General features: G+C 33.4%; 1 protein-coding gene across 2 annotated transcripts in view; it reads right to left on the bottom strand.

Annotated features, from left to right (window-relative positions):
• Positions 1-4,107: 4,107 nt before the first annotated feature.
• The window catches only part of Git (ARF GTPase-activating protein GIT1), a 42,615-nt gene continuing 23,342 nt past the window's right edge, over positions 4,108-23,380 (bottom strand). Inside the window, exons 12-15 of one of the 2 annotated variants that reach the window (XM_071588745.1) lie at positions 21,410-21,490; positions 13,925-14,206; positions 11,521-11,799; positions 4,108-9,514 (exon numbers count right to left, since the gene is read on the bottom strand). In XM_071588745.1, the coding sequence (XP_071444846.1) occupies positions 9,218-9,514; positions 11,521-11,799; positions 13,925-14,206; positions 21,410-21,490 (939 nt within the window). In that variant the 3' untranslated portion in view covers positions 4,108-9,217. The remainder of the gene's footprint in view (positions 9,515-11,520; positions 11,800-13,924; positions 14,207-21,409; positions 21,491-23,380) is intronic. The other variant, XM_071588746.1, reaches the window with a different exon arrangement.

The raw sequence follows: 23,380 nt of genomic DNA, 5'->3' as shown, positions 1-23,380 counted from the left end.
TTCTAAATCCACACGCGCGTTCACATGACATATGACAAACGATATCATTTTCGCGCCCTGACACCAAGCCCTGAGGTTCGAGTTGCTCAGCTTCATAATATTTCGGTATTCTAGTCTTTGATTCATAACTCCGGGAGGTGGAGTGTGGAAAACTAAACATTTGAAGGTACAACAGGGATAATAGATTGTAAATAAATCACATGGGAATTAAACACCATCGGCACCAATAACAATAAAAGTTGTAGTCGTGATGATATTTATTATTTTTTCTCTCTGCGAAGGTTTATGAAAAAATATCCATCAACCTGACAAATTTGAATGAAAATGCAGAAAATATCAGTTAAATTTTACCAACCACTCGTAAATGGGAGAAGTGTGTATTTAAATTGAGCACCTAAAGCTGAGTTGGGTATGTTGTACATCATTTTAAGCTTTGGAATCGTTTTTGAAAAATAATGCCTGCTTCAAGGGTGGGAAGTCTTACAAAGCTCGTGTAACTCCAACATAAGGTGCACAGTTTATTTTTAATAACATCAAGCAGAAAACATTTTTATTTCAATTTGTGCCTGGTGGAATAATTATGACCCAAATAATCCTATGGGTTCAATAATTGTGAACCTCAACTAAGAGCCTCTTATGTTCACCTAGTGTTGAAGCACCATCATTGTTTTTTAGGTCTCTCAGTATGCACCGTAAATTTAGTCAATTTATGAAACTGCTGAAGTTTGTTATTTTAACTGCCAATTATTTAAAGGCTCTCAAGACTTATGATGCTTCGAAAAATTGGCTTGCAGGAACTATTATCATTAATAAATAACATATAGTTAGACCACAATAAATTAGACCTCTTGAAGTCCTTTCCACAAGGCAACCAAATTGGATTGAAGATCACCTTAACATCCAACATTAATGAATGTCAAATCCCCTAACCCAGGTCCTAAGTGGGGGGCACCTAATTAAAAATACCTTTAGTGCTAATGGTCTTGAATGACTCTTAAGTCGTTAATGTAAATCCTTGTAGTATTTCATCAGAAAACCCGAATAAATGCCTACCTGGTAGTTCATTAATTACCTGGTATACATTAATTCATTTTTAAATGAATTGCAGGTTAACTTTATTGTACATTTTTTTCCATTGCAATATGCCTCTGCTCAATGTCGACCCCTCATCATTAAGGCTATATGCTCTCCATGTTTTCCACAGTTCCTTCTTCCTGCAAGTGACCATTCAAACAAAGTTCTTTAATTTATTTATTGCTTTATTCACCATAAGCTGTTTCAGCATGGTTTCATCATAAAACAAAAAAATGCACATCACTTTTGTTAGCATATATCACTTGGAAAGAAAGGTTATTTATATTACACAGCGAAATTTTACAAACAACATTTTAGACTATTCTTTACATAATACACAAAATTCATCCACAGAGTGCAAAGATTTAATAAGCAAGTATGTGTCAAGATTACACTTGAAAATATTTGTAGGAGATTCATTCAAATCTGGAGGAGGCATGCTAAAAAATTTGGCTCCTGGGTGGTATGGTCCCTCACCACTCAAATTTTCTACATTATATTCATACCTTGCAATTTGTGAATAATGGAACCTAAATACTTAATAACAGTTTTACTGCCATGTTGGTTCCTTGGGGCATCTAAATATCTTTACCATCCACTCGTACCAGATATTTGATGTTCTTCATGTTTACTCTCCTCCTTCAAGTGGTACCAATAACTTCATTATGAACTAATCCTTTTTCATATCTCTCATTATCAGAATATCCACTCCAAATAGCTTAATTTCCTCAATTTTGCCACCCAAACCCCATACATTGCATGTTCCATAAATCATGGTATTTTTATGCAGGCAAAGCTTTTTTGGTTGGTCCGTCCAGCTTAATTTCTTCGGGGAAACATGGCAACATTATTTTTACCAGCATAGGGTACAGGCCCTCTACCAAGCCCTCATCCTTGAGGACAATAATTCCATTTCTGGATTTTTCCCCACGAGGATTGCCTTCACCATGCCCATAGAGTTCCTCCCACCCTATGTTGTGGAGCACACTTCATACAGCTTCTCTGTTCAAGCCTGTCAAGCTAGGCAGGTCCAACCAGTTGCTTAGCTACGACCAGCATAGCCTTCAGCTTCATTAGAGACATCATACTTATCTGTCCAGCACTGAATGTGCCTTGGTTAAGGCAGTGCCTCTTGGAAGAGAGAGGAAAATTAATTTTTACTTTGATATTTGCAGAAAAGTATGCACCTGGTTAACACAACACAGCCAAACATATTTCAAAATGTATCAATAGAAGACTGAATTCCATGATCATTCCAGGTTGACAACTATTACATTCTAGTTGGCTGAAAAAAGTTTTTATTAAATTTTAATACAGGATTACACTCCTCCCTTTGAGGCCTCACATAGGGGAATTCATAGTGTTGCCTTGAATGAACTGACTAGTCAGAAGCATGATTGATAATGCTCGCATGGCATTAAATATGGTGAAAGACTTTTGGACCAATATTTATCATTACTGAGATAGTGATTGAAACTCTGGAAACATAGAGATAGTAGCTGCTATTTCTCTAAAAACATCGTCTAGAAAGCAGATGAATCATCACAATGACTAGAGAAATGAGGCATGGGAGCTTCAGAATTGGTGAAATTAAATTCATCAATGGCATATCTAACGAAAAGCAATGGTAAAAAAACACCCTTGTTAACTTGAAATATTGAAAGAATAATTTAAGTTCTGGAGGACAATGGCAAGTCACAAAAATATTTTGTCTCTTGAAAAATTCACCACCTCAACAAGCATAGAGAAGGAGACAACAACACATTGATATAAATATACATATCTCCCTTGACCAGATTTCTTTCTCCTATTTCATGATTGGTTTCATAACTAAACGTTGCATGCCTTTATATCTGTTTGGAGGATATCTAGTGTTTGTTAATGATTAATCAGGCAGAAGATGGATTTTATAATCAAGAAAAAGAAAAGACATATTCATTCAGAAAATATAAAATTTCTACCTGTATATTGAGCAAAGATAGAAACCCAGATATTAAGAGATAGAAATGCAGCTTTCTTAGTCTCATTTAAAAAGAAAAGGAACATCTTAAATAGACAGTCTGTACTACACGATTGACATTATCAACTTCTGAATATCTGTGATTTATTTAATTGGTAAACCATCAATCCGAAAAATAACAGGTGAAAGGACAAGAGGCTTCCCACTTTTGCATATGCAGTATGAGTGTGGGAGTCAGTTCTTGGTATTACATCATTTCTCAGATATAGCTTGAACACAGAAAATTTTTACACCCAAATGATTGGCTGAACATTCGACCAGAGTGATGAGCCCGACTCATATGCTGCAGCTGTACCTCTTGGGCTGAGAAGCAATGTTGGCAGGGAGATGGTGAGTAAACAGAAAGAGTAAGAAGAAACGCTGGATGACAATGGAGGAAATTTGGGAGTCTGGGGAGGTTAGGCCAAAGCTAGCACTAACTAAAATGAAGTTTAGGCACCACTGGTGCACAATCACGGCTCAAGTCTGTATAGTGGATGCTCTCATGATGTGCAAATGATCACGTCAATAAGTGTATGTACTCTTTATGTACACCCAAGGGTTATTCCAACCGAGAGTCACCAATAATTTCTTAACGTACTCCAGAAACATCAATTTGACACATTTATTATTTAAAGTCTGCCACCATTTCTTAATCGGAGCAGAGTAAATTAGATTTGGCTATGCCTCTTAAATACATTTCCATTATTGTATCAAATTCAACTAATTTCACTTTTTATAATCACCTATCTGTACCAGGAAAATAAATATAGGTGCTCACAAAGAAAATGGGGATTTAGTCATTATAAATGAATAAATATTAAGTTTAATTCCAACAAAAGAAAGGGTTACTCTTCATGTAATACTTGAATCCACTCAATTAGTTGAACAGAGCTACGTATTTACAACATGATTTCCTTAATCAACAAAGAAATGAATCACAATGATAAAAATATTTTAGTTTATATTTATTTAAATACAAGACAAAGATATAAAGAGGAACATTGAATACATATAAAACAGTAATCAATAAACTTTACAAAGTCAATACATCTATAAATTATAAAAATTTATTTCATTGCGAGTTCTTTCAATATATTTGTTTACCAAAATATCTATACTATTGACCCTTTACCATCTGATTATATTTTCTTTCAAGATAGACTTTAAAGAGAACAATGTTTTTCATATAAGCTTACATGTATATCAGTTTTGGTGCACTTTTCATAGTCGCCGACCATTTAGTGATTATTTCGGATTCAGGGAAGTATAGGTAACATTATAAAAGTTGCATAGCAACTTTATAGTCAATAAATCTTTTAAAGAATTAATTAAGCAACCTAAGCAATAATCAGTCACATTAGGCATATCATCAACTGAGTAATGTAAGACTTCTTCAGATGATAATAAAAAAAATGTAGCAATCAATGCACACATTTAAATTATATTTAGTTATATAATTAGCAGTAATCAGTCTAGGATAGATTTTTCAAATTAGCAGGGGTTACTACAGCGGGAGTATGAAACCTGACAAAAATTCAGATTGCATGAAACTCAATATTCCCATCACATTGAATGATCTTGACTAGTGGTACTCAAACTTGACAAACCTACCCTTGAAAACTTATGCTCATTCACACAAGATGGCCAACTGCGTTGCATCTGAGGGGAAACAATTGGGAAGACTGCCACTAACCACATTTCTGTCTATTGATTTAATGCAATTTCCTCATTGTACTATTTTAATATAAATTACGGAGCTCATGACCCATGAATTTTATAGTGTTAAGATGGTCAGGCATTTACCATTTTTAAATATCTCTTGAGTAGCATAAAAAATGACAAATAAAAATTATTTTATGCATTTCATTTACTTCCAACACATGATTGATTCAGTGTCTATTAAAGACACTGAATCAATTTTGTGTTGGAATCATCTTCTAATTCAATAACTTAATTCTCTTTAACCATTATTATCTCCATTTTTATTAATTATTTAGCATTAATTCAAAAAATGGACTTTTTGGCCTTTCCATTGGACTTTTTAACAATGATATATACATCAATAGATACTATTACAAACGCCCAAGCCCTAGGTGGAGGAAAAACAACCTAGGCGGAAACTGAACTCACAACCTCTGGGTTGGTAGGCAAGGAGGTTACCCCACCAACACCAAGGATGGCAGGGTAACCATTTTGAAATCATATGAACGAGGCTGTATAATGTTAGACTTTCACATTAAGCTAAACCTAAAGATTGTTTAGAACCAGTTTCTAAATTCAGGAACAAAACATTCAGCACTTTAATTATTTTTCAGGGTACTTTCCTTGTCCTTACATGGTTCCATTCCATAGTTTCAAATCTAACAAACACTTCCTTTTCTGGTTATGTCATTGACGCCACTTAAAATTATTTTACATACAATTATCCATTTGGATTTGCCCAAAAAATCAGGAAATTATTATAACGGACACATTTTGCAGGAAATTTTGGTTGGTATTTCAAAACTATTTTTATCTCATCATACCCCAGAAAAGCTTTAAGGAGTGTTGATGGCTGAGGTCACTCTTCACCACAAACTTAAGCAGAGAAACTATGCTTTAAGACAGTAAAGTATCCATTCCTGAGGTAGGATTCCAGCCTGTGATATTCTAGTTATCTAGTCAGCCACCCAGGTGGACCCCAATCTTCCCGCAACTCTTTGAAAATTTGTTTGAATTTGCTATAGAATAATTTATGCAGCATTTACAAGCCACAGGGGTTCACAAAAATGAGTACCACTAACCAAAAAGACACAAAAATGCTAACTCTTAATATCATTAAAATCATACAATTACCATGTATCACAGCATGTAAGTCAAATTTTGAAGTGCTTTAACAATGCTAAAACAATGCAGGTTCAAATAATTTGTCAGATTCAAAAAGAAAGTATTGACCTTGAGACAATTAACACCAATGTTTTGATGAAGATGAATAGAGCAATCTTAAATTGGTTGGCATATAATTCAGCATTATTTTTCACTTAAAAACTTAATTTGAATATTAATCAAATCAGTGTATTATATCTGTACAAAGAAAAGTAGCTTCCACAAATATATCCAATACATACATTCCAGAGGAAAAGTTAATTCATGTCATGAACATACAAGATGCACCAATTATTTACATTAGTACAGTTTTGCCCACTTTTTGATTTAATGTGCCACATATTTTGATGACTACGTATTACCTTCCCGTGCTAACATCTGAACTTTTAACTACTAGAATGTGTACGTAGGGGTCTGAAATAACAAATGGGCCCAGTTTCACCAGCAAGAATTACCTAATATAATTTCTAATTAAGAATTATATTCCTAATTTCCTGATATACTCTTGACATCAAAAATAAGGAAAGAGATATTTATCATCATTAACTAATTTTGATGGCCAAACAAAAGCCCATCAACCAAAAACTAATGAATGAGGTTGATTAAAATGATTTTTAATTACATCTAATAAAATAATAAATTATTGTCAAAAGGAAGAGATAAGAGTCTAGAAAAGATTAAAGGAGCTGGGCCCCAGTAAAACACATAGTAACACCAAATAAATATATTTAGTATTTTTTCAAACAATAAACTTTATTATACTACCACCAATTTTGATGCATAGGCAACAGGTAAATGAAATCAGTCAAATACCTGATTATGGCACCTATGTGTCAAAGCTGGTAAAAGTATAATAAAGTTTTTTTGTGGGACAAAATACTTAGTTTATATATTCAGTAATCATGAATTTTCACAAAGTAGAGCCTTGTGCTATCAAATTAAACACATAGTATATTAAATCAAAAATTGTGGACTACACTTGGTGCTTGGTTTATTCTGTTAAGTCTCAGCTATGCAGGTAAATTTAATATAACTGCCACATGAATGTGACAGCAATTAAAGGTGGTCCTATTTATCCCTGTAGTGACTCAATTTGAACTGAAGAGAATTTTTTCCAAGTAGTGCATTTAAGCTGAGGGTTGATTTTCGTGATGGCATTACATTGACAAAACACATACTTATATTCAGACAGATAATATAACTGGTACTTTTTTTAGCATGATACTAGATGCCAATAAAATTTTATATAATTTAGTATGGATCCAAAGGCTAAAAATCTAAAACATCAACAAATATGCCAATACACGGTAGATGATAGCTCCATACTTCATTTACTCTTTTTTCTCAAGACCACACTGGCACACACTAAGTTTGTCATCATATAAACAATTTCTCTGAAATGGTGGTGTAACACAGAGTGTATGTATATTAATTTTTATCCTTATATGGCTCCTCCACCAATTATTGAAGCCAACATATCATTTTTGGATAGCAAAATACAATATTTATTAAAAATGTGGCACAAAAAGGTATACATATTGCATTGAACAGGCTGCTGGATGCATACCTCTTCGATGCATTATTCTCTTATTCTTTACAATTAGTTTAAATCACAAGCAACGATGATTTGAATCATTTCCTGTATTCATGAATGAAATTAAAATACCTATTTATCAATCATAAATCTTCTTTAAGTGTAAGTTGTCACTGAAATTTATCATTTTGCCAAGAACACACACACCGTGGGTCCACCCTGGAATTTAATTCTAATTGAAATAATGATATGGATAACATTTAGTTATATCCTTTCATTCTTCAATTCAATCATTGTTTGATACCTAAAATGTTACAAATTTATTTAAAATCTTAGTTAAGGATATGAATAAAATTATCTCTGGTTTAATTAGATTTCTCATGTGGTGGTGATTTGGACCATTTTAGTATTATTTATCCTTATCTACCAGAGGATAATTCAAATAGCTTGAAAAAGGAAACCCGTAAATGAAATGACATTTTAAAACAAGGCTATTTGTATATGTTAAGACTAGGCATGGGCCCAAAAATGATTGATAAAGCAATTTTATGGAAATATGTATTCTCAAGACATTTAAATATTAATTAATACATACAACATGAAAAAGCTCTTCTTTTATCAAGGAAGTGTAAAAATATTGTGAGGTCAAATGGAATCACAGTTTAAAAAATATTCATCAAAAAACAATAGCACTAGCTCAACAGAAAACCATTGAACTTCATAAAAGGAAGGAGAAAGGCCTAGAAAAATATAATGTATAAAATTGCATTATCACTGAAAAGGGACAAGCAGCTCGAAATAAGACAACTCAACAGTTATTATACTTTAGCTGACCAGGACTACTTTTTCTTAATACCTGATTTATAGTGACAGGGTCCTGCATATTTTGATGAGAATATAAAATAAAATGTCCATTATTACATATTTTAGAAGGTCTGTAATTAAAACATATTTGGTAAAATATTAGGCAAAATAATTAATGAGCTTGCTGATAAAAAAATTAGTTAATATTTCAATTAAGACCTAAAAGTAAATATAAAATAAGTCTCATACTTTTTGAGCAAAATTCATCACTACAAATCTCCATTAATGTTCAATTCCATCATTGAAAAATCAATTTTTTGAATAAACTTCCTATGATGCATAAGTTAGCTGAATTAAAATTTTAGCATAAGAAAATATGAGATAATCTTTCTGGCATAACATTTGTGCTACATTTTTTACCATAGCATGATATTTTAAGGCATAGTAAAATTCTTACTCCTTAAATCACTTCAACCAAAAAGGCCTCATTTAGAATTTTTTCTAAGGTTCACTTTGGCATGATTACACACCTACTTAATACTCAAGGATGTATATATGTCATCTAGTAGGAAGACAATTGATAGGATAACAATTGTATATTTTCACTCGTGGCATATATATTTACAGCTACTCCAATATTGTGGAACGCTTTCTACCTTTTCACATTTTAAATTGTAAATCATACAATGTTCTGGCTATCCATTTTTGTAACTAATTCTTCCTTAGTTATTTAACAATATGCTTCCAACAATAATAAGTCATAAGAATAAATGTCTCCAATTAATTTCATAGTCAGTTATATTCATCTAGGTAATCAACCATTTGCCTTGATAACAAGAGGCAAATCAAAATATATATATATATATATATATGTGTGTATATTATATGTATATATTGATATACAGTAACAATTTTTATATAGTGTGGAACATAAAAATTTAAAACTGGAACTTTGTCACCAGAGCTTTAGTAGCTTTTGCTATGTCATACGCACAAGAACGAACCTGTTGCAGGCACTGTGCTCGATCAAGACATGAGCCTTCCTTTGTTCCCATAATACCACTCTCAGAAGTTACCGATGAAGGGGAAGATAACCCTGGCGAAAGGGAACCTTCTGACACGCTGTTGGCCGGGGATTCATAAGCAGATTGCAGGCACACACACTCACTCTGTAGACGACAGCTATCATCCTGAAGTTGCTTCAAAACGAATCGTACTTGCTTATCGATGGGATTCTACAAAATAAAAAAAGGTCATAATCATATGAATCACAAAAAATGACTTCATTGAAACTTGAAGGCATCTTGAGAAATCCTAGTTTAATTTTTACAACATAAGAATTCACCATAAAATATTTAAACCTAGGAATAGGGGAAAACAGGTAATGCAACACTCAATATTTGTTAATAAGCATATTTCCTCATCAAGCTATATCATGGATCCAAGTCAATTTATAAGGCTATTCTATAATGAAGATATCAGCAGTAAAAAGTATTCATGAATATTTAATAACTAGGGATTACAATGGAATCGTGATATAATAGGTAATGAATACTTCAATGCTAATCAGAGGGTCTATGGTTCAAACAGAGTTGAATTTTACACATGGAGTTTACTGAGTACAGGATATTTTTGGTAAATCATGTCTGCCAAAGTGAAAGAAAATGCTCCCAGTATTCCATAAGAAAGATTAAACATACTGCTGTTAGTTTTTAGAATCATGTGAGGCACACACTTCCATCACATCACCCTCAGTGTAATGACTACTTAGGAATGATTCTCCTTACTGTCCTAATTGAGCTAAATTATCCAATTCCACTAAATTATCCACCACTGAATACACCCCAGCTAAGTGATGTCTAAATATCTGCATGTGTATTATATTTCCAGAGTTTTTCTGCATGCATGACAAAAAAATTATTTGATTTAGGATGTCTCCATAATCAAAATAAGGGTATTGAAAAGCAACAAAAAAGGAATACAGGAATATAACTATGACACATTAAACAAATATCTTGGAATCATAAAAATCTATTTGTCACATGAATCAAATTTCTCTATGGCATTGCTACTTTGATTCCAAAAATATTATGATATTTCAAGTTAAATTTGAGCTCGTGTGGCACAAATATAAGCAGGGAATCTTGCATGGGAGCTCAGGAAACCTCTTCATGATTACTTCTCAATCTTCCTCTTCCCAGTTCTTATCCTCTTCTCTCCAAAAGACCTTGTAGTATTTCTGTTCAAACAGTAACTGCATCAACTATCAATTACACAATTTAGCGTACAAGACGTCTTTACACCTCATTACTCCTCATTCCTCGTAACCTCGATACCTCCTCATTAAATACTCCTAATTAAAATATGTAATTGAAATATCACTGTGAATACACATTCACTGACAAACTTTATAGCAGAAAATTTGTTGACTAAAATCATAAATCTGTTTAAAGGACATTCCTATATGAGCGATCTAGTTTAATTTTTTCACTGAGCACATGGGAATGATCCTAGAGGAGGGTTTTACAGACATCATTAAGGTACACATTTTAACCACACATAGTATCAGTGTCTGTAACAGTTTAGCCAGCTCATTAAGGTTTTTGATTGAGCTTCAGTTTCTATGTCATAACCATAAACCCATGATTCGTCACCAGTTATCACCCTCCGTAGCAAATTTGGGTTGTCGCGGACAGAGTCCAACACCTCATTAGCAATGTTAAATGAGTAGCTGTTTTTGGTCGAAATTGGGCAATTTTGGTATGAATTTCGCGGCAACCCATGTCATGCCAAAATCATTGGTGAAAATCGAATGGCATGAGCCAATGGATATGTTTAGGTCCTCAGCAACTTCTCTAATGGTGATTCGACGATTGGCCAATACTATTTTCTTCACTTCATCAATGTTTTCGTCCGTTGTTGATTCCCATGACCATTTTCTCTTACGCATATTCCCCTATTTTCTTGTAAAAAATAAAAATGACTTCTATTCCATCATTCTGTAAGACCACAGAGATTTCCATTGTTTATGGCATAAGTAATTTATAATTTCTTATCTAATAAATCTAAACGTACATACATAAGAATGAGAGCATAATTCCAATGAATTCTGTAAAGCTTAAGTTAATTTGTAACATGACAATTATTTCAGTTTAATTAGAAAAAAATAGTTTGACATTGAACCACTTTGTTTTTATATTGTAAAGCATTCTATACCTAGACCATATTTTAAGTGCCATACCTTAGGGAAAATTGCTGATAGTTCTGCAACAGCATTTCTCACACCATCAGCACAAGGAACAAAAGCCTCTTGCCTCTCTTCTTGCATGGAATACCACAATTCTTGAATTCGCTTAGTTATGTGATCAGTTTTCTTTTTAACCTCTACAGCAGCTGGCATTGATCCATTATGTATTCCAACACTACCACGACTATGTACAGGTGAAGACCATGGCACTGGTGACCTAGTATGATTATGCTGGTGACTGGAACAACTGTCATACTCTCCACCACTCGAGTCCTGCATAGAAAAATATTTTACCATTATGAATCTCTATCTTCCTCTGTTACATATCCTTCTCCAATATTCTTAAATAACATCTTCCCTCTACTACTTAGTGGATGGATGTAGCACAACAATCAGCTGGAATGATCAATGAAAGTCTGAAATAAATTTGTCACCCATATGCCATAAACAGTGTAATCAACTCCAAGGTCAGTTTTGTAGGCGATGGTAGAGTTCACCCAGTACTAAGCTCAACAGCATGTGAAATTCACACATCAGGGTAGGGGGCCCCAGTTCCTTTCCCCGTGCTGGTAATGGTTTTACAGGAAGAATTGGTACCCGAAAAATCACACAGCTGCAGCTAAGGGTGCCCATAGAGGGTTGCCCTGGAATTGAACCAACCCCTTCCGGTCAGTAGTCCAACACTCTACCCCTGGACTACCACGACTCGTTTGTCACCCATGCATGGTTAAAAAAGCATTAACTTTATTACCAGCGAAATTTTTCAGGCAAAAGTCAGGAGAGCCACTAGGCAGTTTAATTAATGATATAAATAAGATATTGGTGAGATTAAATTTTGAAACTTTTAATTAGGTGCTGATAGAAAATTCAGTTGTAATTCAGTTTATTATACACTGTCAGGTTCATAGCAAATGGGTAATACCTGTAGACTGACCTTATCAAAGCCAATTTCTTGTGAATAACTTATTGTAACACTTTTCCACTTGATAATATTTATTTATGACCAGGTTTTGATGTATTACATCATCATCAGGTCCATTAATTTTACATAGTGGAAAAGTGCTACAATCAGTTATTCATTATGTTCGACTTCCACCACATCACACCGGAAGCTATTCAATTTGTTCAATTTCTTGTGTGTGTAGAAACATTTATATACCAGCAGTGCATAATATTGAAGTCTTCAAATGAAGTGAATTCCAGGAGTGGGCAATGTGGATTCTCAAATCATCATAAACTTATGAACTACCCAGAGACAGCACGGCTACTTGCTGTGTGTATGGAATGGAAGCCACTATAATAAGTGCTGCTGAAATAACAAATCAGTCAGAAACCTAGAAGAGTGGAATGACAATGAAATAATAAGAAGTGGTAACCTTTGCGGACTGATGATTTCAGAAGTAAAGCTACAAGATTCAAGGGTGGTAAAATGTCATTCATGGTTGGAAAGAATAAATTGAGTAGCTTAAATCATGATGTGGTGGAAGTTGAACATAATGAATAACTGATCGTAACATTTTTCCACTCGATAAAGTTTATTTTAAGAGTGGGTTTCAATGAGTTTGAAAACACTGTTTTTCTGCTATCCTTTGTAACTGTCTCCCTTCTCTTCCCCCTTTCCCCCTGGCTCCTCCCATCTTTCCTCCCTCTCTTTCTCCCCCTCCCAGTGTTTCCTACCACGTCCACTCCCCTCCTTCCGGAATCTTAAATGTATATAAGACAGCACACAACTCCATTTTGTTACCTGATGATGCTGCAATACATCGAAACCCGGTGGTAAAATAAATTTTATCAAGTGGAAAAGTGCTACCACCAGTTATTTATTATGGCGGAAAGAATGTTACTGAACTATAATTTTTCACTTAATATTATGGTTCAATAAACACACTAATCCATACCAAATATGCAAACAAGTGACATTTCAAATTGAATAAACGAATTCAAAAATTTGACCATTAAAACATTTACGGCATTATTTATTGTGAGAAGAACAAAATAACCTAGAGCATGGTAAGGGCATTGCAGCTCATGGGATAATGAGAAAGCACTTCAAGGCACAAAAGATGCATTAACATTCAAATAATTCTAAAGTAAAAATGATACTGATTATGACAATAAAAGAAAAATTTGATCCAGCAGCTAAGAAACTACATGTAAGCCTAAATAGCATTGATTTGAAATTATGCATTCATGCATCACATGCCAATATGTATGCCCCTAATCCCTATAGTTATGTTTATGGGAATCTATGCAGTAAAATCTAAAAATAATATTTAAAAATATGCACCTAAATCAGTGCTCAATGACAGAAATTTACATTTCGTTTCTCAGAGCACATAATCAAACCTTATCGAGGAGCATCAAACAGGAGCTAAAAAAAGATATGCATATCACTTACCGAAGGTTGGTTAGAGGACATAGCAGAATTTATGTGATGTGAATTTTGTCCACCCCAAGCAAGCCTTTCCCTTGTCTCATACATGGATGCAGGCCGCTGCTGCGAAATCCTGGGAGACCTATTTGAATTCATGCCGGAAGAAATGAGGGCACCTTTGTCCATTTCCTGCCCATTGCTTAGTGAATCTATTGGGACATTCTGCATGGAGGTTGATGGTGATTCTATGCCTGCTTTATGGAGTAAGACCTTCAACTGGGAATTTTCCTGAGATAAACTCTGAACCTGTTAAAGGCAGCATAGAACACAGAGTAAATCATTGTGCCACTAAACAACAGAAAATAGTAAAAGTATAACATAAACCTTTTGACTCAGGCAAAAACATACTTCAAGGCAAAACTTTAAATCCATGACATTAAAGCCACATACACATACTGAGGATGACATACACGAAAACTATAGTTATTTAGTTTCATTTAAATACAAGATACTTAGCAAAATCCTTTATAAAGTAGCAAACACATCATTAGAGTTAAATGTGGCCATACATGCATTTAATTAGTGTTTAAATTGATAAATGTGCAATTAACTCAACACATTGTAAAAGGTGATCAATGATTTCTACATCATATATACCATATCTTATGCAATTTACTGAGATGGCATCTGTTGAATCCTAGTAAATATAATTAAACTTTTAAGGTAAAATCAACTTATAAAAAATATTCAATGCACAGAAATGGGATATTTGATGGCCACATATGCCATACCAGGTGTACAAGTATGAAATGAGGATTTCAGACACCAGATAGAGCACCAATGCAGTTTGTGGTATAAAGATTTGAAACTTAGTGTCATTAACAAGTGTTGGACGTGCATGAGTGATAAATTGAAAAAGTGTTAGCATAGTGTTGTGTCGCTGTGCTCAATATGTCAAAATTTATACAAAGCAAAGAGCATTTGCGGACAGCAATAATTTTATTTTTTCATTTGAAGAAAACTGTCGCTGAATCAAACTGATTACTTTGAGAAGCTTATGGTGAGCATAATCCATTGCAAGATACTTATGAATGATTGTTTTGGCATTTTAAAAGCGATGACTTTGACGTTGCAGACAAGGAACATCAAAAACCACCAAAAAGGTACAAAGATGTGAAATTGCAAGCATTTCTGGACAAAGATGATTTTACAAATACAAAAACAACTCACAGAACAATTGAGCATCGCATCACTACTGGGAATGAAAAGCGGATTTATTTTGGGAATCCCAAATGCAAAAATACAAGGGTATGCCTAGGCACACCATCCACATCGATCGCAAGACTGAATTGCTTCGGCAGAAAGACAATGCTCTGTGTTAGGTGGGACCAGAAGGGTGTGGTCTATTATGAGCGGTCAAAACCTGGTAAAATGGTTAATTGAATGTTACCAACAACAATTGTTTGATTCGAACCATTTGCTGCCTGAAACAAAACCAGAATATCAAAAGAGGCGACACAAGGTCATTTTTATTCACGACAATGGTCTATCACATACAGTAAAACCAGTTCGCAACGTATTGGAAGCACTCAGCAGGGAAGTACTACCCCATGTGCCTTATTCACCAGACTTAGCTCCTTCCAATTACCAATTATTTGCATCAATGGGTCACGCACTTATTGAGAAGTGTTTTGGTTCACAAGAATATTTGAAAAAATTGCTTGATGAATGGTTCGCTCCCAAAGGGAAAGATTTGTACTGGTATGGTATCCACTAATTACCAGAAAGATGGGAAAAATGTCTAACCAGCAATGGAGCATAAATTGAATAAAGCTCTTTTCATAATTCTTCCGAATTTATTTAAAATTCGCATTTCATACTTGCATACCTGGTACATATTTGCGCATAGGTTGGGTCAAAATATGGGTTTATGGTAATACTATGAAACAAAGCAAAGAAGAAGCTTGAAATAGATGAGTACATATACTTCCTTGGTGATTTTAAAATTATTAAAATATCTACAAGGTTACTAGATCAATGTATCTAAATGGAGATGGAGCAAAGGGATATGCCATCAGTCCGTGCATTACCAGGGCTATATGATATGATAGGCAAGAGAATAAATTATAAGAATATAAGTGTAATCACGTAATTGCAAAATAGGAAGGTCAAGCTAAAGATTATTAGATGGAGGGCAATAATCAGAGCAGGAGAGCAAACACCAATACAATTGCCCATCAAGTGCTTTAGATAAAAATGGACACAACATAATGGGCATTAAGAGAAGAATTGTGTTAGATAAATAAGCTTTTACAAATAGGAAGGAGATGATGACAAGGAATATGAGTAAAGACGTAAAAATAGGAATAGGGACAACATTATTTTTGAGGATAGTTTTATATTGCTTTTAAACTTGGTTATTGAGGCAAGAGGATACCATAGATATGGAGGATTTCAAGGCGTAGGCATGGAAAAGAATAAAATGAACAGAAAAAAAACGAGCTAGGCATATTACGCAAAAAGAGAAAGTTGAGCAAAATGTGAAAAGGTAGGATTATGTAAAATAATGAAATCCTTATTTAAGTAGAAGTAATAATGAAAACTACACTCTGCACAAGACACAGAATTAACAGATAGGATGAGGTGATATTAAAGTCATCACTGTTTACTGTTAAGCTAAGCTTAAAGAGCTTGATTGCAATGTCATCATAAGTGATCACTTATTTTGTAGAGCTAAACTGCCACTCCGTCTAAATCTCTTAAAGCCTTTAGCCGATCATTACTTGGGTATGATGAGAGAGAGAAACCAATTTCTTTGAAATTTCAGGAAGTATGTATCAAATTAAGTCACCCTTGCCTTAACACTAACAAGAAAAGTCAGCATTAGGGAATTTTTCACAGATATTTTTTCTTATCCAATTGCCAGTTGTAGTACTGTTACTTTGTATTTATCACAACTGGCACACTGACGAAAACAGGTTATCTAAACATGTTTCAAACAAGACAAAACGTCTATAATATGATTATCAATTGAAAGCAATAACTAAAGAAATTCTTTCTGTTTGATGTGTAAAAATGAAAACCTTGGAACAAATATAAACAGCCAAAACCATTGCAAAAAATACATTCACTTGAATTAATGATTTATTTTCCTGAGATTATTGAGAAGAGAGGAAGAGGAAAGTTTTACATTCTGTAATACAGGAGTTAATAGCATGTTTTATGCATGACCAAACCTTCAATTAACAACAAACTCGTGTTATCATTTAATGTTAAATGCTGTTCCCCAATAAAATCACCAAGCAATGAATTTAAAATGAAGAATGAAATCATTGACCTTGTGCAAGGTCAAGACTGATTAATAATAGTAAAAGTAATAGCATCATAGAATGCAAGAAAAAGTGAGATAAAATAAGTAAGGGAAGAGAGAAGAATATGTCACCTTGAAAATAGCTATGAATGAAAAATATCATTTAGAAGTTAAATGCATGACTACTTAATCAATCTAATCTTGATGGTTCCACATTTTGGCATATATGTAGATTGTTATTTTGAGATTCTCAATTAAAGAACTTTGTTTAATGACCTATATCCAGTAATATGGCCAAGTGGGGCTAATATATTTCATGCTATAATAATCAGTTCCCCCTAACCACTAGGCTCCACAGTCAATATTTAACACCTTGAACACTATTAGCCACACACATATGATTTCTGACACCGGATGACCCCATTCCTTTATTATTACAGAATGCCCAGCTTCATGTCCATCAATATGGGTCAATATTTTAGTGGGCTGTCATTTTCAATACAACCTCCCATGCAAGAAATTAAGTAAGGTGCTGTGAGCAGATGCAACCAATAATTAATAACAAAAAAAATTCACCGCATGCGTTGCATTAGAATTTAGATTTCTCATTATTTTGAATCCAGTAAAATTTTGATAGCATTTAATTCAAGTACTAATATCTGTCTCTATATTGGAGTGAAAGACTTAAATACCTTCCCCTTGAATTAACCTTACACGTACATCATGGTTAGAAAAGAAAAAATAATTTCAAATGGAGCAGGAAACGCAATGAAAACAGTAGAATGAATGCTGAATATTTCTCCCAAATTTGACCACTCAATTAAAGCGCAAAAATATGGAATCTATCTCACAAAAAAATTATCCAGAATTCAACAGAAAAAATCTGCTAGGTGATTTAAAACTGCTTAAAAACTACCATTATTAACTGTATTCCCTCAAAAAATTTGAAACTGTGACATGAGCAGAATAAAATATTTAAAAAATTAAAATCTTTTTCTTTTTCAATTTATGTCTTGCCCTTATGCCTTTGCCTTGTTATGCCCTTCTTTTATGGATGGTGTCCTCATTCTCCCTATCACATGCCCTTATGATTGCTCACAAGGTATTATGAAGATATGGCTGGTGCTTTTAAATGATTAAGGACATTGTCATACTTTAACTACATTAGATTTATTAGATAAGATTTTGCTGAAGATGAAAACATTTCATGACAAAATTGAAATATAGCATAATATGAGTACCTATCATTTGCTAAGACTCAATACCATAAAATATGGTATTGAGTTAGGGTGGTCAGAGCTACATATTCTGACCAGTGATAAGATTTTGAAGTTATATAAATATAAGATTCAAAAAGCTTGGAAAATTATAAGGAAGTTTTTTTAACTCAGTGTCTTTTCCTATGCTTTACATGTTTTCCATACCCGATCCAACACCATGATCAACAGTTACTTGCAACCAAATTACTATTTCTCATTTCACTGATTATTATATTGATTCAATATCATTAAAGATCAAAGCATCTCCACTTCTAATATCATTCAACAAAGAATGCATATTTGCTCTAACAGCTAAAAATTGTAACAATACACCTACTTGTCATTAATAATGATGTTTGAGTATTATTTCCTGACAGGTAAGTGAATTCTTATTACTCAAATTTTACTATTGGATAAGAAATACATTTTGCATGAATACTGGGTCAATTTTCAAGGATAAATATTTTCTATAAATTGAAAATGAAACACCACTTGGCTTAGCTTTTTTAAACATATGTTAAATCTTTCCTTTTACTTCAGGCAATACCCTGAAATTTCCTTTTTTTCATTTCATTAATTTATTCACAATAACAAACAAAGGCATTACTGAGACTTTGTGCATGCTCCTCCAGGGGCAGCGTGCTCATTGAACTAGTCATAAGAGCTCAGAGCATGCTACTAGATAATACTTAACTTCTCTGTTAAAAAAAATGGTCAGATAAATCTATTTTCTTCTAGGTTTTAATGTTTTTTAAAAAATGGGCAGATAAGCATGGGTTATGAGGTTACCAGAAGATGAAAGATAGGAGGCCATTCATAGGTGGGATTTGCATAAAGGCTCACTTGGTATTGGAATGTGTGGCACTAACATCCAGATACCACATGACAAACTTGCCAAATACTTGCATGAAGAGAACTTAACGGCAAGTAATGATTGGTTATGGTGATTTAAAGGGAGGAATGATAATTGTGCCATAAAAACATACCACAATTAATGATTGTGATTCTGTTTATACATTGGAACAAAACATGGGAAATACTGATGACTTAATATGATTCACCGTTATATTAGATCAACAATTCAGAGGAAATGGGTCTGTTTTCAAGATTTTGATAGAAAATATGTAAGATTTATGAAGTGGATCTAAGGTTCCGCAAGGAAAAATAATGAAGATAGGGTGTTAGCACTTTGTGTGCTCAAGTTGATTGTAGACACAAGTTAAAGTGTTGCTTAGGGAAAATATCAACAACCCCAAAGTCTGAGCACGAAATTTGACAGCACAATTGCGTTTATTCTCCACTGAGAGTAAATGTGGCACCAATCTGGTCAAGTTTTTTTTCACAGCCAATTTTTCATGCAAAATTGAAAACACTATACCTTATGATATGCCTGTGGCCTCAACTATTTTGTGAGCTTTCGTTCGTCAATCACTCAAAACCAAAAAATCACTCAAAAAATATGGTGGATTTTGTCAATCATTTCAGAGAAAATAACTTCCACTGGATGCCACGAATGTAGTTCATCATTTCTATACGTATAGTAACATTTAAAATCATTTACCCAATTGTAAACAGTCACCAACACCGGAGCAGATGTGCCAGGAACTTTGTCTAACTCAGCTTTATGGTGTTAAGTCTTTTAAATTAGAGTGTTCCATTACCACATGAAACTAATTTTTTTCCATTTTTCTATATAAACAGAAGTTTATTTTTTCAATCGACTATGGAAATGAAAACACAATGGATGTATCTGAAAATTTAACTGCAGTCTAGTGAGAGATGAGGCTTACCAAAAGCAAACATTTTCCGATATTAGGAGATGTCATCTATTGGACTTGCTAAAGAGTTATAGAGTGACCCATGCAGCTTCAATAATACCTAGTATAGCTAAAGGTTCTATTATTAAATCATGTTGCCACATTAAACAACATCAGCTATAATACTCTTAAATATTTTTCCACATTGGTAACATAAAAAAATTATGTGTGTAAAAATATTTCAATGGCAGATGGTAATATTGAAGTATGCCAAAGAACTACAGTGACCAAGTGTAGCATCAATTTAAAAAAATATTACAAAAGAAACAACATGTGCTGTTTTTTTAAGTAAAGCTCTCATTTATAAAAATAAATACTTGATTGATAAGTTATCTTAATGCATGTTAATAAATAAAATATATGGGATAATACCACTGAATATGGATTACCATTGTTTCGATCGAAGATATTTATGAATTATTACTGACTTACTTTTTTGGGTAATTGGCTATGTATTTCATTTAAATGCATTTATTTAATATTAAAATGAGATATTTTTATACTTGGGGACTCTAATGTATTATATTCAATTATAATAAGATGTCTGTGATTTCGGGTGCACAAGAATAATGGGGGATAATGTTCCATGGGGTTACAGTTGTTAAATACCTGTAGAGTCTGGACTTTGCCTAATCTGGACTACCCCAGGCTCCATAGAGTCCAAATTAGTAAGGATTTACTGTACTGAAAATCATGGACCAGCCAAAACATACAACTGGAAGATGAGATTAACTTAGTACTATATCTTGATCCATAATAGCCAATAGCCAACATGCAAAGGATATGTACCTTCACAGAGAAAAACTTTATCACTCAAGTACAAAGATTGGCAAAAACACAAGATATAAAAAGGATGACTGTTTAGTTTAACTAGAAAAAATGAGCCACGCCAAAAGGAAATCAGTGTATCTTCTTTAAAACTAAATACAACCACCTTTTTTAAATAAACTACACAGAAAGCAGAGAACTGTTTAAATCTCAAAAGAAATAAGTTAATAAATCATTCACTCCATGAGAGAACAAAATATTAATGAAGCAAGCAATTGCAGGCACTAATGTACATATGTATTTACATGCACTCAACATAAAATAAAAACATCGAAAGGCAAATAAAGTAACCAACTTGATGACAATAAGAAGAAAGAATGTTTTCTAGAGGAGGAGAAGGACCAGATGTAGACTTTTCCATCAGCAGCTGAGACACCTACAAGATAAACAGCACATTTAACAAAAATAATATCAAAAGCTTAACAGAATCAAGAACAAATAATAAGTATAGACTCTGCCTTTGAAGACATCTATTGTAATTACAAAAAATTGGCCTATATTATAAAGCAACAAAACATAGAATGCATATGAAAAAAATGAGCGAAGTTTCTACAAACATTAACATTGCCATGAACCCCAATGAGACTTTACTTAGGTAAACTAAATAATTCATACAATCAATGAGATGAATGTAGTAAAAGGAGTATTAATTTTGATTAATTTAGTTACTCAAATATAAAATCTAATGGAGCCCTATTAATATGCTGTTAATTCATTACACTGTTAATCACTGTTACGTTAATTTCAACTGGTTCATCTGCAATGTGTGAAACATTGTTTCTATATTTTTTGTCCTGGTCAAGTCATATGATTTTTACACTCTGAAATTGTTGCATTGCAATGCACATTTAGTGGATGGCTCTGTGAAAACGTTACGGTCGCAGCTTCTCCCACAGTTTCTTGGAATTTGGTACTGTTTATTTCTAAAATCACCTACAATAACAAAAGACCTGTTGAATGATCTTAGCTTAAAATATTATACACTATTGCTTCAAAAATGTGGAAATATTGTAAAACACAAATGAAACAAGCAGAAGCTTGGAATTCTGTATGAAATGATGTGAATGAGAGGAACTTGCAAGGAAGTAGAACATTCAAATTGCAAATCTAAGAGCTATAGAAAAGAGACAAATCTAAATATACACAGCTATTTCCTCATAAATATAATAAAAAATCTGTTATTTCTAAATTATTTTAAGGATTAGGGTAGAAAACAGCTATATATGGTTAGCATATTATATTGAAATGACATTAAATAATATGCCAACCTAATCACTGAAATGGCATCGGTCGTGGGACTTCATATCTCTGGCATCATACTCACTTGATCCCAGGATTTTTAATTCCAATTACATGACAAGGATGATGATTGTTTGGATAGGGTAGGGAAGATGAGATAAAACATCAAAGGTGTGAGCTACGGTCAAGGTACTGATCCAGGGACAGTTTTGGATTTTTTGGTTGGATTCACTGATGGTCTGGGGGTTCTCCACTCAAAGAAGAAAGGTTTAGAGATATAACCTGAAATTTGTGCTGGTGGGGTATACATAGGGCTTAATGTAATAGTTCTTCCTCACCTAGGACCTGCCAAGGTCCTTATATATATGTTGATATATATATATATGTTGATACCATGGTGGAATTAACAGAGTAGTGGGGTTTTTAATATGTGCAGTAATACACTGCTGCTAATATCTGCAAGGTGAAGAGGAAGCTCATCTAGTCCATAAACAGCAAAATACAATGAACTCTATGCAGAAGGGCAAAAAAACCATTTATGTATAGTATGTAGTAATCCACTTTGATGAAGTTAAGACCAGGTTATCTGAAATTTACACTTATACACTTTCTCCTCTTTATTAATACTGGTAATCAAGAGTTCATTGAATGCTACTACCACATTCAACTTTCTTAATTATAGTTCTAATGTATCATCAGTCTCACGAATGGTTGACTGCAGCCCTTCATTCTTCCTTATCATATAATATTCTCTGAAGTATATGGGTCACTCTTCTTACATGCCTATTTAATTGATCTATGTCTCTTGCTGCACCTTTATAAATATTACATCTTCAAGTTAAGCACCATTAAGCAAGCAAAACATTTTTGAAATAGAAAACAAAGAAGGAAAATTTCCATTTTTATAATAGAGACAGAGTAACAAGTGGAAAGTATTATGAATTTAGACCTAAAAAGTATCCTCAGTGCTTGGAAGAAAATCATTCCCATTCCATATATCTCACACACCTTTTGTTAAGGAATAAAT

The sequence above is a fragment of the Hetaerina americana genome, unplaced genomic scaffold (genome assembly GCF_022747635.1).
Source record: "Hetaerina americana unplaced genomic scaffold, ioHetAmer1.1.p SCAF_3, whole genome shotgun sequence".
Taxonomy (NCBI): Eukaryota; Metazoa; Arthropoda; class Insecta; order Odonata; family Calopterygidae; genus Hetaerina; species Hetaerina americana.
Note: the sequence above shows the minus strand (reverse complement) of the source record. Positions and strands in the feature narration are given on the sequence as shown.